General features: G+C 49.6%; 7 protein-coding genes across 7 annotated transcripts; 6 read left to right on the forward strand and 1 right to left on the reverse strand.

Annotated features, from left to right (window-relative positions):
- Positions 1-117: 117 nt before the first annotated feature.
- Positions 118-1,764, forward strand: PC9H_000485 (uncharacterized protein; the record flags this gene model as incomplete). Its single annotated transcript, XM_036770140.1, has 10 exons — positions 118-207; positions 327-451; positions 515-586; positions 642-729; positions 783-867; positions 932-1,035; positions 1,092-1,120; positions 1,176-1,480; positions 1,531-1,686; positions 1,742-1,764. The coding sequence occupies 10 exons, from the start codon at positions 118-120 to the stop codon at positions 1,762-1,764; spliced, it is 1,077 nt and encodes a 358-aa protein (XP_036635985.1).
- A 195-nt stretch (positions 1,765-1,959) lies between these two features.
- Positions 1,960-3,564, forward strand: PC9H_000486 (uncharacterized protein; the record flags this gene model as incomplete). The annotated part of the gene is made up of 11 exons (XM_036770141.1): positions 1,960-2,049; positions 2,100-2,107; positions 2,171-2,287; positions 2,347-2,418; positions 2,469-2,556; positions 2,608-2,692; positions 2,744-2,847; positions 2,902-2,930; positions 2,981-3,285; positions 3,335-3,490; positions 3,542-3,564. 11 exons carry the CDS (start codon positions 1,960-1,962, stop codon positions 3,562-3,564), a joined length of 1,077 nt encoding a protein of 358 aa, XP_036635986.1.
- A 778-nt stretch (positions 3,565-4,342) lies between these two features.
- Positions 4,343-6,631, reverse strand: PC9H_000487 (uncharacterized protein; the record flags this gene model as incomplete). The annotated part of the gene is made up of 9 exons (XM_036770142.1): positions 4,343-4,429; positions 4,491-4,840; positions 4,889-4,961; positions 5,016-5,431; positions 5,484-5,868; positions 5,930-6,036; positions 6,104-6,264; positions 6,343-6,424; positions 6,493-6,631. The coding sequence occupies 9 exons, from the start codon at positions 6,629-6,631 to the stop codon at positions 4,343-4,345; spliced, it is 1,800 nt and encodes a 599-aa protein (XP_036635987.1).
- Positions 6,632-8,149: 1,518 nt separating this feature from the next.
- PC9H_000488 (uncharacterized protein) lies at positions 8,150-9,448 on the forward strand (the record flags this gene model as incomplete). The annotated part of the gene is made up of 7 exons (XM_036770143.1): positions 8,150-8,233; positions 8,282-8,408; positions 8,458-8,643; positions 8,695-8,938; positions 8,993-9,150; positions 9,202-9,327; positions 9,384-9,448. The coding sequence occupies 7 exons, from the start codon at positions 8,150-8,152 to the stop codon at positions 9,446-9,448; spliced, it is 990 nt and encodes a 329-aa protein (XP_036635988.1).
- A 213-nt stretch (positions 9,449-9,661) lies between these two features.
- PC9H_000489 (uncharacterized protein) lies at positions 9,662-12,667 on the forward strand (the record flags this gene model as incomplete). Its single annotated transcript, XM_036770144.1, has 16 exons — positions 9,662-9,787; positions 9,839-10,312; positions 10,365-10,407; positions 10,454-10,514; positions 10,571-10,629; positions 10,683-10,848; positions 10,901-11,145; positions 11,200-11,265; positions 11,324-11,353; positions 11,404-11,762; positions 11,813-11,863; positions 11,919-11,962; positions 12,002-12,092; positions 12,148-12,322; positions 12,388-12,499; positions 12,550-12,667. The coding sequence occupies 16 exons, from the start codon at positions 9,662-9,664 to the stop codon at positions 12,665-12,667; spliced, it is 2,220 nt and encodes a 739-aa protein (XP_036635989.1).
- Positions 12,668-13,048: 381 nt separating this feature from the next.
- Positions 13,049-13,590, forward strand: PC9H_000490 (uncharacterized protein; the record flags this gene model as incomplete). The annotated part of the gene is made up of 3 exons (XM_036770145.1): positions 13,049-13,064; positions 13,119-13,355; positions 13,412-13,590. The coding sequence occupies 3 exons, from the start codon at positions 13,049-13,051 to the stop codon at positions 13,588-13,590; spliced, it is 432 nt and encodes a 143-aa protein (XP_036635990.1).
- Positions 13,591-15,685: 2,095 nt separating this feature from the next.
- On the forward strand, positions 15,686-16,452 carry PC9H_000491 (uncharacterized protein; the record flags this gene model as incomplete). Its single annotated transcript, XM_036770146.1, has 3 exons — positions 15,686-15,731; positions 15,784-16,194; positions 16,250-16,452. The coding sequence occupies 3 exons, from the start codon at positions 15,686-15,688 to the stop codon at positions 16,450-16,452; spliced, it is 660 nt and encodes a 219-aa protein (XP_036635991.1).
- Between the last annotated feature and the right edge of the window lie 6 nt (positions 16,453-16,458).

The raw sequence follows: 16,458 nt of genomic DNA on the forward strand, positions 1-16,458 counted from the left end.
TTAACTTATTTGGGATACTCGTGATGAGCGTGGAATATATAGGACCTCCTGACTACATACTCCCAGAGCCATTCCTTTCCTCCACGAACAACCAGGATCTACTCACAGTTCATAGATATGAAGGCAGCTAGATACTACGGTCCTGGCGATATTCGCATTGAAGACATCCCCGAGCCACAAGCGAAGCCGGGGCAAATCAAAATAAAGGTCAATTGCTACGAGTGCTAGTGAATGGTAACATACTCAGATTTCGTCTCGTTCGGTCGTTAGATAGCTTGGTTCGTGAATCAGCCTTTTGCATCTAGAAGGGTCTCTCCTGACGCCAGTTTGGTAGGAACGGCATTTGCGGAACTGATCTTCATGCCTACTTGCAACCTTTGGCGACAGCCCCAACATTCACTAAACCTGATTATCTGAGTGGGGAAACGCTGCCAGTCACCCTCGGTCACGAGTACGTGTATCCAATTTCCGCTCAATAATACCGTCGGGAATGAAGTCTGTCTGACTCAACCAGATTCTCTGGCACTATCGTCGAAATTGGTGAAGGCGTCGACTCTAAGTTTGCTATTGGACAGAATGTCTGCGTGTAGGTGCTCATGCTCTCTATCACGACAGACAGTCTTGATAGCATCCGATGCCAGGGAACCCATAATTTCGTGCATGAGCAAGGAGAATTGCCGGGCATGTCGCAATGGCTCGAGAAATATATGCCCTCACCTCAGTTTCATTGTGCGCTCCTCGGCTCAATCTCTCGACCAAATCGGACTAAACCACCTTTGCAGGGCCTCAGTGGGTTTGGTGGAGGCCTCGCAGAATACATATGTTCGGATGCATTGGTTGTTCACATCCTCCCGGAAAATATGCCCCGTCAGTCATGACCGTCTTATACTCTAAATGCAGGCCGCACTGACAGCAACTGATTAATGCGTAGTTGAGATTGGTGCCACCATTGAACCACTTGCTGTGGCTTACCACGCTGTTAAGAGGTCAGGCTACAAGAAAGGTGATACGGCTTTGATATCTGGCGCTGGTCCCGTGCGTCTGTTGTACTTCCAGCAACATTCTGCCTTTTGACAACTGACGTCGAACAGATTGGACTATTCCTACTGAAGGTTCTCAGGTATGTCTCGTCTCCACTGACACTCGATAATCCTGATTTTTTACGTACGTGTTAGGTCCATTGACCCGACGTCGACAATCGTCGTATCCGAACCTGCTGCCATTCGTCGCCAGTTCGCACTTAAGCACGGGGCGACCATCGCTCACAACCCCCTGGAGAAGGATATCGTCTCAGTCGTTCTTGAGGCCACGGGTGGCGAAGGCGTTGAAAAGGCCTTCGATGCGGCGGGCATCCAGCCGAGTATCGACGCATGCTTAGGATCTTTAAGAAGCAGAGGCACTATTGTCCTCGTTGCCTTATGGGAGCACCCAGCTAAGATAGATCCCATGACCATACTTCTCAAGGAACTCTTTCTCACTGGTGGGCTTTATCGCCTTCCGCAATGTCGTTTAGCTGACCAACAGGAACAGGCGTCGTATGCTACGATAGAGAGCACCCGGAGCTTCTGAAGGAAGTAGCCGCTGGGAAATTCCCTAATATCGAGGACCTGATAACTCGCAAGATTGCGCTAGCTGATTTGGTTGAGCAGGGCATGGAAGTATTGGTAAAAGAAAAGGACACGCAAGGTTCGTTGAGTCTTGGTGTGGCCTGCTAGCTCCTGCCTGACGTCCTCATCTCCAGTGAAGATTTTGGTCCATCCCTAAGCTATCTCGGTTCGTGCACGGTACACTATCAGATGACGGCTTGTATCATCAGTCTCCTCCGCGCTCTAGCGAAAGAATCATCATTTCCTTTGTCCCATTCAGTACTTTTTTCACTTCGTATCCTGCTCCTCAGAAGACGGCGTTATTAAGTGTATCTTGAATTGGTAATCGTGCATCAACTCTGAGTCAAGCCTCATGAAGGCCGCCAGGTATTACGCCCCGGGCGATATTCGTATCGAGGATATCCCCATCCCTTCATTAAAGGACGGCCAAGTGAAGATTAGGGTACGCATCGAGCTTCATTGATTGCGTGTAGTACTTATTCGGGTACTTAGATTGCCTGGTCAGTCCGCATCTACCTATGCACATACGGGACACAAGTCGAGCGCTGATGCGAACCCATAAGGAACGGAATTTGTGGCAGCGACATACATGCCTATCTTGCAGGTTTGCCCAAGTTTCCGACCTTGACCACACCAGGACCATTGAGCGGGGAAACGCTCCCCGTCACCCTTGGACACGAGTAAGTACCTTTCTCCATCATCGGCCTTCGAGGGTCTGAGGGTCTGAGGATGCCTGAAGGTTCTCTGGGATTATTGTGGAATTGGGAGCCGGCACGGATGGTAGGTTTGCTGTAGGGCAAAATGTCTGCGTGTAAGGGTTTTCCGTGACATTGCCCTGCAATGGCTTTACTTCTTCTATAGAGAGCCCATTATGGCGTGTCGAAGGGAGGGTTCATGTTGGCCTTGTCATGAGGGCTTCCATAATCTATGCCCCCTCGTCAACTCTATTGTGAGCTCTCCCTAAACTACTCTGACTACAATTGATAGTATGATTGCCTAGGGAATTGGGGGTTGGGGTGGCGGCTTGTCAGAAATTGTATCTGTAGACCAAAATGCAGTTCATATCTTACCCGAAGGGATATCCCGTAAGTGGTGCACCGAATAACCTTGCTTATTGCTCATGAAATGGGGGTTAGTTGAAGTTGGTGCCTGCTTAGAACCACTAGCCGTGGCATGGCACGCTGTGAAGAGATCGGGATACAAGGTGGGGGATACAGCGTTGATTCTTGGTGCAGGACCTGTTCGTATTCCTTTCTGTACAGTCACGTTCATCAATAACCGACCATGCTCTTAGATCGGCCTCTTCCTTTTGAAGGTCCTGAGGTCAGTCCATCCTCCCATGTGTGTCCCTAGCCCTTGATGATATAAAGCAGGGCCATAGACCCCAACTCGATCATCGTTGTCTCTGAACCTGCTGCCTTGAGACTGGAGGTCGCCTCACAGCACGGCGCTACCATTACTGCAAATCCTCTCGAAAGTGACATACCCTCGATAATCACGAAGGCGACGAACGGGAAGGGCATTGACCATGCGTTCGACGCGGCTGGTGTCCAGAGTGGCATTGATCTCAGTTTGAGATGTGTGCGCCCGAGAGGCTCAGTGATGCTTGTCGCTCTTTGGGAGGCTTCACCCAAGATAGACCTGAATTTAGTGCTCCGTAGAGAGATCAACGTCACAGGTAGGTTGATAGATCAGTATCTATCGTCGCATCTGACAGCGGAAACCAGGGTCTATCTGCTACGACCGTGTCCATGGGGAAGTCCTTGAAGCCCTCAAAGACGGTAGAATATCGGGCATTGATAGTTTGATTACTAGTCGAATAGCTTTAGACGACGTGGTGGAGCAGGGGATCAAGGCATTGATTCAGGAAAAGGATAAACAAGGTAAGATAAGCATTTCATTTCCATACGGCTGCTGAAGACATGTCTACGCAGTTAAGATATTGGTACATCCTTGATAGAGTTGAAAGATGGCATCCCTGGGCGCCTACAAGGCTTCACAACGTCGCTCGTACGATGATGTTTGCAGCAGCTTTGATGTGGAGCACAAATTTCAGCAGCTAGATACTTAGTCCACTTAGACCGCTTCAAGGGCTGAGTCATAAATAACTCACTGGGGGGGTCGGAGTCCCTAAACTTTTTGAGCGTGTCTCAGACACAGTACAGTCCTTTGGAGAAACTGACCAAAGATAAATCAGTCCGCAGTGACAGTATTGTGTTCCTGGAGGACGATATCGATTCGGGCTATTATGGACGCACCTCAAAGTGTAATATGCCAGGCATCGATTGGGACACTGTACGGGTTCGTGACCTCCGATTGACTCCACCATTTCCTTCAATTCAAAAGGCATTGTCCGAATCATGGACAGCCTCCATCCACGTCATAGTACATCTCCGTCTCAACCACAACTTTTCGCTTTGCTAGGAAAAAATGGCAGTAGATGAACATACGTTGGCGTCATGCTGTCACGATGCAGGAATCTTCCCGGTAATATATCGCAGAATAGGGCTAGAAGAGTGCAAATAATCCGTCATACAGGTGACGAAGGCTCCTGAGTGGGTTTTTATCAAGTAGACGAAAGCCCCGCATTACAATATTATGCATCGGAGAGTGTACTCTGGTCAAGCAAGGGACGAAGCACTGATTGGGGGAAAGGGCAAAAACAAGTAAGATAAACGAATGATTTGACAAACGAGTCGAAGAACTTAGTACATCCGACCCGACACAAAATCGCCTCAAGCCCAGATGTCCTTTATTAAGTCGGACGCCCGCTCGGCTACGATGTAAATAGGGACTTGGGGATGGGCCGCAGGTATAAAAGGCTAGATAAACCATACATTATCAGCAACTACGACTTCGACTATTCCGAATCTGAGGGCTCACAAAGACGGAGGCATCGACAACGCGAAGGCCCTTGACTCCTTTAACACGTAAATCGGGGTTCACGACACCAAACGGCGCATCAACGGCAGACATTGCCGCAGTGCCCACAGCGTGGCATGTCGACCCCGAGTTCCTTCGTACGTACTCGTCGATCTCCTCGTCCGAATTTGCCTGTGCGAGGTCGCCAGCGGGTCCAGTAACCCAACCCGACCACGCCGCGGCCCCAACAAATCGTTTGGCCATTTTGACGACGGAACGCATCGCGAAAACATCGAAATCGGAGGTAAAAAAGCCGGGGTTGATGAGTGGCTGATTAAATGGATTCGTGGAATTCAGTCGCAACCATCCTCCTGAAAACAATTATTAGGGGCTATGATTACTTGTTAGAGGCAACGTACGGCTGGTTGGTGTGACTACCGCCAGTCCGATACTGAGAAAGTTACCCATGGGCAACGGTGGGCGCATTCCATTCTACGAGGCCATGTTGTGTCAAGAATGGATATTCACCAGCGTCAATTCGCATACCATGAACATCATCTCGACATGGGGCGCAGTCGACCCAGATGCCGGATCACTCACTTCAGAGAATATAGACGAATCGTTAGGCAAGCGAAACCAACCCAGATGAGTCACAGTAGGATCTCCCAGGATCCCAGAGTGCGTGCGGTTCCACTGCTTGAAGGCCTTTGCGAAGAGTGTCGCATTGCGGAGCAAGTCCTCGTCGGTTGACTTCGTTGCGTTGACCGACCAGGAGCTGAAGAGTCCTGGATGATCTGACATGTTCTTCCCGACGCTTGGGATGTGGTGGGTGGTCCTTATGCCAAGTGCGTGAAGTTCATTTGTGTCGCCGATGCCAGAGAGCATGAGGAGTTGGGGCGTTCCGAATACTCCCGCTGAAAGGATGATCTCTTTGGAAGCAGTGACACTGACTGCTGGTCCATCTAAATGGTTCTTTAGCTTTCAACATGCGCCCCAATTATTCCAGAAACTTACTGCCCGATTGTGACATAAACTCAACGGTATCAAACACCTTCGAGTGCTTGCCCTCCCGAACGCGGGTGACGCGCGCATTAACAAGCACATGTAGATTTTTCCTCTTCACATATTTCGGTGCCAAATACGAAGTCGCCGACGAACTGCGTACTCCGCTCTTAATCGTCGCCTGCAACCAGCCCACACCAAGCGGGTTGCCTGAATTATAATCCAAATTGAAAGGGAATTCCCCTGGGAGCTCTTTGGTGGTCTGGATAACGCGGTCGTTATATGAGTGGGGGAAGCCGCTAAGGCTGACGGCGTTTATTCCAGTGAAGCTGTGGAAACGGGGGTCAAATTGGGTTCGGGTTTTATGATGGTCGGTAGGCTCGGTCCAACGTTCGTTCTAAAGAATCAGATTTTGTTATGTTAGGCACCTCGTGAGACGCATAAAAGTCACGACTTACCTTTCGAATGAATGGTTGGACATTGTTCCACGACCATCCCTGGTCGCCTGTTACCTTCGCGAACTTGTCGAAATCATCCGCAGGCCCTCTGGTGTAGAACATTGCGTCTAGAGGCCCATGAATACCCAAGACAGACATAATGGTTCACCCGACTTATGGACATAGCATACTTACTGAGCGAACTTGTCCCTCCAAGCATGAAGCCTCTGATATAGCCCATGGACTTCCCGTTCAGCCCTTCTTGCGGGACGGTGGTGTAGTTCCAGTTGTATGGACCGGGGGAGAAGAGATTACCGTAGAATCCTGGGACTTCGGAGTCCAGCACGCCGACATTGCTGTACAAAATCAAACAACAATAGATCAGTGGGGTAAGAATGAAGGAGAGTCAGGTAGGAGAGAGTGCAATAACCCACGAGGGCCCTGCCTCTAGCACTAGAACGGAGAAGCGGGGATCTTCTGTCAGACGGTTCGCGACAACGTTTCCCGCCGTGCCACCTACGCGACAAGGACCATCACAGTATCAATATGTTGGATGTTGATAAGACAAAAAGCTTAAAGCGTACCTCCGACGACGACAAAATCAAATCGCCGACCAGGGAGCTCTGAAATATTTTCGTATATTGCAGCACGAGCGGGTGTAGGAAGGAAAGCGAGTAGACAAAGGCATGCACCTAGGCTGATAGTAATGATAAATGTCAGCATCGAGACTGTGGGGTATCCGTATCATCATCTAAACTTCCACCATTCTCCCTTCTAATAGCAGAGCGACTTGGCTGGGAACGAGGAACGAGGAAGTGGGACAAAGGCTTGGCACGGCGTACATGGTTGAACCATAGGTGAACACGGGTTAGCAAATAAATGCTGTCCGCGTGCTAGCTAGAGCAGCAGGTACAGTGCGAGGCTTGGCTTGTCGTAATTTGTGAACGCGGAGCGACAAATTTCGAATCCCGGACGGAATGCATGACCATTTGAGCTTTTATTTGTGTGCTGAGGGCTGGTATTTCTGATTCTCGTGTTAGTTCAGACGTTCATCCCCGTATTTCTGTTTCCCCGCACTATGCTCCAATGTCGACGGTTACTGGGGCACTGGGACAAGGAGTGAGCGTGGATTCCAGGAATATTTTGGAGATACGTCGGCGTTGTATCTGGGAAAGATAGTTGATCATGGGTACCCTTTGAACTCTCTCAGGGGGAGCGTACGTGTGTGCTAAGAGTGCAATGGCTTTTGATGAGAGCCAAAAATCAGCAGCGGGGCTTGTGTCAACTGAAGAACTCACCGTTTCTCTATCTTCTCAACTCAAACAGCTGGGTTGGGACACCTGGCTGGCTAACAAAGGAATCTTCTGCGACGCAACGCGGAGCCTCTGCGATTTAGTTGAGTATGTGATTTCCCTTACATAGCAAATCTTACAACCTCCGAGGCTGACTCTCTTCATCGACTTGCGAGAAGTAATACTTTCTGGCATTTCGGTTGGGTAGTACATGAGGGGCAGCTCTCTATTGTGCATTATTGAGCAGTATACATTCATAGTATTTTATACAAGCCATCTGGCAACACAACACGTGTAAATTTTACTACAAGCCTTGAATCTGGAACGACGGACCGTCTCATCTATTGCTTCATTTTCTTCTCAGGCGGGCATATCATCAAGGATGCATCCGTCTTCTTCTAGGCCCGTAGCGGCGCCGGGACGCAGGGGATCCCATGACTGCGTCTTCCACTTGCAGGTGTGAGTCTGATGATAATGGTATGTGTCCAGTGGAAGGCACGGATACTGATGTGGACGCCAACGGCAGTTGGTGTTGCATTGCATTCACCGGCACCCAAGCAGCGGCCATCGGCAGAATGAAGAGAAGACAAGTCCGCATTTGTATACCTAGTAGATTCGCAAGTCAACAACTGCACTCTTTGGATCTCAACGCCGACTCACCAGAAGTAGTGCTGGTGGGGGATGGTCAGGAAGAATTAGAACATTCCGCAGACATCGCCGGGTTTTTATAGGGCCAAGGACGCAGCGCCTCAGATAATTGGGGTAATGATTTCGCCGCAAGGCTTCAGGGCTTTTTTTGCCGTCGAGGTCATCGCAGAAGTGCAGGACAAAGATAGAGCATGGCGCAGGCGTGGCCGCAGGTAAGCCCCTTCGAGAGAGTTTCCCACAGTCAGTAAATCGCAGAGTGTTTCACACGATCACAAATATTCTCCTGATTCTCTTCAAGATCATGACGAAGCACAGCAAGAACAATACCGCGTCCTCGATATTCTCGTACGCAGAGTACAAGAAACTCGATTATGGAACCAAGAAAGTATGTAGAATCTCCATTCATCTTAACATCGCTGTAATTTCATACTAGCAACGTTTAGGGAATGAGTCCATGCGAAGGTTCGATGCCTGTGCACTCTGCCTTAATCGCGCTCGGGAGCCGTTGGCCTGCTATGAAGGACATCTCTTCTGCAAGGAATGCGTATATACAGATCTACGTAAGGTTTTTGCTGGCGTAGCTGTGTTGTGCTGACCGCTAGGATCTAGTCACGCAAAAGAAGGACATAAAACGGCAGAAAGAACGCCTTGAAAACCTCAAGAAGGAAGCAGAGGCTGAGCGTCAACGAGCAAAGGAGGCCGCGAGAGAGCGTGTCCTTCTGGAGTTTGAAAAGGGACAACTTGGCTTAGCTGCTACGTCTACAACTGGCACGACTTCAGGTGTCAATAGCGAAGGTAATTAACTCGGTCATATAAAAAATTTCAACCGATACTGATCTTTGTCAGGCAGAGGGACAAAGAGGAAGTTTGATTTCGATGTTTCCAAGGTGGAATCTTTAGCACAAGAAGCAGAAGAGTCGGCTTTGCTACAAATCGAAAAGGAGCAAGCTGAGGCGTTGCGGAACAAACTTCCGGATTTCTGGTTGCCGTCACTGACGCCAACATATACTTCTTCTGGCCCCCCACGGTCCCTTCAAGATGTGAAACTCCAAACCACTTGCAGGGGAGGCAACCCATCACATACTCTCTCGTATGTCCTATCCTTGCCCTCTTCTCACTTTGCACTGAGCCAGCTTGAACAAAGATTAAAGCAATTGGTGCCAGTAAAGTTCTCGTACCAGACGCCCTCCGCTTCTCTCGGTTCGCCCGTCGGCAACGGCGAATTATCATCTCAGAAGGAAGAACGCGACCCCATGTGTCCATCATGTAAGAAGGGGTTTTCCAACAGCGTTCTCATGTTCCGTGGGTGAAATGTCTCTTATGCCCACGTCTCGCGCTAACCTGCATACCTAGTGACCAAGACTTGCTCTCACGTCACTTGTAAAACTTGCACGGATACACTCGTTCGTCCCGCTAAGCAATGCATTGTCTGCGATGCCCAGCTAAAGGACGGTGACATAATTGAGTTGAAGCGCGAAGGTATTTATCCCACTGGCCTCCCAACCCCCACCTGCCTCACATCTCTCCGACTTCAGGCACTGGTTTCGCTGGCGGGGGCCTCGCTGAATCGTCCAGAGCTGGGATTGCTTTTCAAGGCTAGTCGCGGTATCATTTACGTTACTACGGTTCGCGCTTTCGATCTTGTTCTTTTTGTTACCCGCTGTCCACACTAGCGATAGCATTGTAGTATTACTCCCATGGCAGCTTCGCAAATGCTCTGCGGGAATTTTCTGCTTAATTAACGGACGGCCCGGCGCCGCCGTCAACGATACATAAGAGCTCTGATGGACATCTTTCTCTGGCACATTGTGTAATGTTCGGTAACTTGTTGCAGGTTTGGGCTGGCGCGAACGCTGTCCTGACCTCCAATTCGACCTACTTCCAGCCCAACTCCACAGGTATCCGCCTTCAAAACGGGTTTGAACGTGTCTTCATTCAAGTGAGTTAGGTGCTCCACTCTACGGCATAGGTTCATCTGACGCTTTCGGAGCCATTTGGGAACCATGGCATGCGAGTTCGTGCAAGTCTCATGAAAGATCCTACAGGTCAAGAACTATCGGCTCTTCTCGACCCTCCCCTTGAAGGACCCGGTGGTGGCCAGGGTCTTTCTCATGACATCGAACTCCCTTTTCAAGGTAACGCGACCATTCGAAACGGCGACCTTATAACAGAAGTCTCCAATGGCTTCATATCATTTTTCCGTGCCGAGTCCAACGGAAGCCGTACACTCTTAACTGCGGAATATATGGATACAAAGGCCCTTCAGCCAAGATACTATATCCAAGATTTTCGAGCGTCCAGCTTCGAGGCGCAATTTTCATTCACCTCTACCCCAGAGGAGCAGATTTATGGCACCGGGCAGCAAGCTTGCTGTGATGATAACTCAGTCAATAAGAAAGGGCAGGTCGTGGATCTCATTAATTACAACTCGCACGTTACTTTGCCCGTTTATATGTCAAACAAAGTAAGTTTCATCTCTGTTCGTACGCAGGCAACACGACCCTACTTTATTATAGGGTTACCTACACTTCTTCAACATGCCTAGTCAAGGCCGAATGGGTAAGGTAGGATCGCTTCATTTGACACGCACTAATCATTGAAACAGAGTTCAGTCCACTGCGGACTCGCTTCGTTGCGAGTGAAGCAAGCGTCGTCGATTACTACATGTGAATTGCCGTGTATGGATCACGGAACCTTCGCTTACTTCTTGATTAATCTCCAGTACAACAGCTACGCCAGGTGATTATGACGCTTTACAGCAGCAATTCACCAGTGTCACGGGTACGTGACCCTAACTTACCATTTTGCGAGTTAAATTAATGAAGGGATTTTAGGGCGCCAGCCTACGCCTCCGGACTTCCTCTTGGGATACCAACAATCTAAACTTCGTTACTTCAATGAGAGCCAAGTTTTAGATGTAGCACAACGGTTTCATGACGAGCAGGTCAACGTCTCTTTGATCGTGGTCGACTTCTTTGCCTGGAAGTTCCAAGGAGACTGGTGCAGAAATCTCTCTATCCGTAGCTTTCAGGGATTCTCAGATACCTTGCAGGTCGTTCAATCCGGAATTCTTCCCCGATCCTGAAGGGATGGCTGCCAAAGTCAAGGAGCTGACCGGCGCTGAGATGATGGTGTCACTTTGGCCAAGTGTAGAAGATTTATCGGAGAATTATCTCACCCTCCAGCATAACGGTCTTCTAGCAACTACTAGAGATGGTCCAGGCGTACAAGATTCCTTTGCAGGGGTGTATACTCGCCTTGTAGACTCAACGAACCCCGCCGCTCGGGAGTTTCTTTGTAAGCGTCTGACGATATATATCGGACGACTGATCTTCATACCAGGGTATGCAGGGAGGCGGCTCAACGATAGCTACTTTTCAAAAGGGATTCACAATTTTTGGATCGACCAAGCGGATGGTTGGTAGCATAGCACAAACATTCTGATGCTCTCGCTCACGCCTAAATATGCATCTAGGCGGCACTCTTGGTGAACCCTTTGAGAACAGTAAGCTTGTCCATGTTCGACTTCTCCGCGTAGACTCACTTGGCTTCCAGACGGACAAACAATCAGATCGTTGCCTTTCGCCCGTTCTTTCGCCCAGTACTTTATCGGGACGCAAGAGGGGGCTGGTAAGATGTATCCTTGGTTGCATCAGCAAGCTATCGATGAAGGGTTCCGAAACCTTACCACCGCCGATCATGGCGCGACATCCTGCGAGTTCATGTCCTTAACGCGAAGTACCTTCGTAGGCGGACAAAGGTTCTGTTCTTATCTTTGGAGTGGGGATACGGCGAGCCGGTTCGACGTTCTACTGCAGCAAATTACCGTCGGTACTTCTGTTGCCGCCTCAGGGATATCAGCTTGGACGCTGGATATAGGGGGCTTTTCTGGTTTGAATGTTGACACGGACTTGGTACCTTCCTACTACATCAACTTCCCCCTCAATCACCCATGTTTGTATAGGGCCGTGAACTGTTTGTTCGGTGGCTATCTATGGGCGTCTTCCTTCCATTCGTGAGCGTCTCTTTCTTTCAATGAATTGCCTGGTTATGAATCAAACTTTCCGTAGATGCGGGTCCATGGGCACGTTCAGGCTTTCCTCGCGCCAAATATGTTTCGCTGATGCCTCATGTACAGAACAAGAAGCTGTAGCTTGCCTACAGGCGACTCGCAACCATTTGCTAACCCTTGTCCCAATGAACCTTGGTCCTACGGCGATGCAAACTTTGTTATAATCAAGAAGGTATGATATCAATTAGTAAAACTTCTAGCACCATGTTGAACACCTCCGTCTGTAGTACATAGCACTCAGGTACCAGCTGATTCCCTATGTGAAACAGTTGTTCAGAATGCTACAATCAACGGGGAGAAGTATCATGCGACCGCTCTATTATGACTTCTCGCTTTCAGACCCTTTTGTGTCTGAGGCTACAGCAGCCAATGATCCCCTCGTCGTTCATCAATTCATGTTCGGTGCGTGCAGACCTAATGATCTATCTATATATCCTCAATCACATCTTACGCCGCGCTATCGCAAGGTCCTCGCCTCCTCGTTGCACCGGTAGGTATACCCAACACCCTGGTTAAGGAAGTTTACCTCCCACGTCTACCTGATGCTACTGCTGGACAAAACGTTTCTTGGAAGCATTGGTGAGCGGCGTCAGTGGCGTAGGGACGTCAGGCTGATTAGGCGTCGTCAGGTGGACCGACAAAGACTTCGGGCAAGGCGGTGCGGCTGTTAATGTCAGCGCACCCCTTGATGAAATCCCTGTCTTCTATCTCGGAAGCAAGGATGAGATTCTGGGCGGCGATCTGTAACTCCTTCGACGAACAGCCGCTATTAAAACATCATGGCCGATCCAACGGCTTCCAACTGCGTCGTATATTCTCAAGGACACGATTTAAACATATCGAGAATCCCAATCTTTGATCCAAGTAGAAGCCTTGTGCCCAGAAGGGCTCAAGATATCGCGGGCGACAATCATCGGCGTTGTAGCCCAGCGTCTCTGTAGTTGATGAGGGAACACAATAGAATTTCTTCCTTCACAGAGGCCGACAAAATTATCACAGTGAGGTAAACGGATAAGGCGCGCGCTCCCTCTCAAAGATGAGTATAAAACACCGATATCTATGTTTCCACCGCCATCGCCAACTTGACAACAACCTCCTCTATACACTTCACATCGAATACTTGCGAAAATGTTCCGCAACAGGGGTAGGTTTTGCGTAGCTGGGCAAGTCTGCGTTTGACCTGACCCCAACGGTCTAGGTTCCAACACGGGCAAGGTGCAGGGACAAGTTAACAACGCCAACCACGGCAATGGGACATTCAACAATGTGCACGGACAGCAGAACTTCAATAACGGCGACACCCATCACGGCGACACTTACGGAGGAGATCATTATGCAGGAACCATTCATGGGGGTAACGTCGGTGGTCGCGGCAACAAGAATGCCATATACAACAGTGTAGCTGTCGATCCACCCCGACATGATACGAACCCCAGTTTGTGTTACGAATACGGTTCATCTTCTTTACCATAGTGCTCATTTGCGTTGTAGGGCCATCGACTCGACTGCAACAGCTCCAGGCCGAGTTAGACGATCTCAACTTGAAAATTGAGCAGAAAATGGTTGAAATGGGCATGAACGAAGAGCAGAGGCTGCAAAGGATGGTAGAAGAACTAGGGGCAACATATCGAATTTTGCAGCGGGAAGCCGACAAACCCCCCAGAGCCTAACCGCCAACTAATAGCGAATCCGAAGATCTAGCTAATTCGTGTGGATTGTGTTGCGTTGCTTTGAGATTCTCTGCTGCTTGATTTGTGTTGTGGTTGATGTCCTCGCTTTATATCGCTGTTGTTGCTTCTGATTCTAAACGTCCTGTACATGCCTCAAATCTATCATCCGACCTTTACGTTCCAATTTACTACTATCCGTGCATGCGGCCAGGCGGTGACCCGTCAAAAGGCTGTACATTAGCCTCTATATCGAGAAGATGCTCTGGGAATAGAACCTGAGAGTATAGCGACCGCAAATGCCACTCATCGCCATGCTTCAAATTCACCTCCCACGTACACCTGCCTTTCTTTGTCTGCACTAGTCATCGGCGATAATATGGGCGCCGGGACCCACAAGATACAATGTTCATATATACACTTCCGGGAACACGAACGGAATTATCAAGGGCCGACGAAGTTGGTACCACGAGGAGGTCCGAGGTTGCCAGACGCCTATGTCAAAGATGCTTGAATATAGGAAAGACAATATCAAAGATTTACCGATAGCACCCATCGAAAATATCATATCATCTTGATCCTCGGTTAGAGCCCCTTCTCCATCATCCAGCTGGACTCCCGTCAGCCTCGGGGAGACAGACATCCCAACAACCACAATGGTGGTGAAGAGACGCTTAGCGGACCGAGATCAGGACGTCAACTTTCACGATGCAGCCCACCATCCTAGGAAGACACACGCAGGCGACACTAGTATGTAGCTTCTGTGCGAAGGTAACGGTCGGCGGTCGCAAGGCAGCTTGATACATGGCACTGCCAGTGACGGTAAAATCTCAGCCGCTGGACCACGTCGGTGAGTACGATGAAGCCAGTTCTTCTATATCAGAGCATGCTGCACCGGCCGCGGCGAACATGACGAAATTTCTCAAGATCTAAAAGCATATCTTCAGTCAGAGGCTGACATGCCGATGTATAATTTTCCCCCTGGACTATGCACAATCGCTGATGTAGAGTTGAACCTCCCTCCTGAAACTGGCATTCATGAACGCTTTGGCATTTGCTGCGCAGCCTGCTACACTATTCTGCCGAGGCTGGCCCCGTGAACTAGCTAACCCAAACAATATTTTACCAAAATGCCATGCTGAGGGCATCTCGATCATCATCTCAAACACACTTATCCTAAACGGTCTAGGAATATTTAGACTCCGTCACTCCGCACCCCAGCGACCCGCTCGGAGTTGCCTCCAAGCCCACTTCGTGGTTTTCCATCATGCTCGAAGCACGGTCTGCAATTGCTCCGTAGCTTGGAATCACGATCAGGCTCCGTTTTCCAACATATTCCCCCAAGATTGGGTCAAACTGCCTCCGAGGTTCTCGTACAATCTGCCTCGTCGACTACGCGTGCAATGTGCATGACACTTTGTGGACATAGAATGGGCAGGCACGTACCATCAGTCGACCAATGATGAGAATTTGGCACCACCTGTCGACGTTCATGGCTATACAGCCTATACTACGAGCCGTATGATCGACCAGTTCACTCATGGATGTGTGTAGGTACACGGTTGGCAAACGCCACCTTTCCGCGTTTTGGAATACAAGGCGAGATACCACATCATCCTCTTATTCTCTGTTAGCAGCTAACATCGCTTTGTATAAAGGGCGTTGCATAGTAATTGCTCTTGTCAACAAACTAACAATAAGCCGTCAGTTTGAATAGCTTGATGGTGCCGTTACTAGCAGTAGCCGAGCCAACTCGAACAATGTATCGTCGCATTGAATGGTTTGATGATGCCGTGTCTGGCAGTCCCTTCTCCCTTCAAAGTTCAAACTGGAAGATAACAGCATTTCAAGACTTCGTAGGCGCCAAATCGGCAGTAAGGTGGACACACAACGTTTCCATCCCTTTATAGAACAAGAATACGTTCCTGTCCCAGGACTGGCGCCGGCGAAGCTGATCAGGATGGCGAGGAGGGCCTTTAACAGGCTGTGCGGGCTATCTCACACCGGACACCCATATAAAACATCGATAACGATCTCCCCTCACGGCATTACCAACTCGACAGCCCCCAGATATACGCTTGTAAAACGTTTCAGTATGATGCCTACTTCCTCGCCAGTATCACCAAATAATCCATTCCGGCCAAGTAAGTCGAGCCTAGCTAGGAAGGCCATCATCTCACCCGATTATCTGTATAGATGCTGCCGACAGGACTGACGGTCAATTGATCTCGCGAGACCTAGTTCCCCAATCATCACACGTACAGTCAACGGCACTGCAGCCAATTCCGTCTCGTCCTGTAGCCCTGCATGCAAACACCAACCCATCTTCCCGTGTAACATCGCCTGCTCCAGCGTTGCCACACATGCCGAACTCCTACCCTCCGCCAGGAGAGACACATAATTACAACAATAGCGCGGGGGTGTTCAATCAAGTTAATGGAGACCAGCGCTTTGACTATAACACGGCACACAACGAACATATATATGAAGGAGATACCTTTGCGGCACCGATTCACGGAGGTAACGTCGGGGGTCGCAACAACCAGAATGCCATATACAACGGTTCAGCGGCTGTTGGCCCACCTAGACGATACGGAGGCAACCCTAGTACGTGCTAAGTGCTAATCCATCCGCCTGATCATAGTGCTAACCTCAGGACAAGACATGCGCGCCTTCGAGACCAAGGCAGATACTCTTCAATCAGAAATTGACCGCCTAATGGACGAATTGGGCTTGAACGAGGAGCAGAAGTTAGAAAGGAAAATATTAGACTTGCAACTAACACTTCGCGCATTGCAACGGGAGGTCCAGGTTGCGGCCCAACGTCCTGAGTCCGCCCTGTCGCATGATGTTGGCTATGCGTAGTGGGCT

This window comes from Pleurotus ostreatus (genome assembly GCF_014466165.1).
Source record: "Pleurotus ostreatus strain PC9 chromosome Unknown scaffold_1, whole genome shotgun sequence".
Classification (NCBI taxonomy): Eukaryota; Fungi; Basidiomycota; class Agaricomycetes; order Agaricales; family Pleurotaceae; genus Pleurotus; species Pleurotus ostreatus.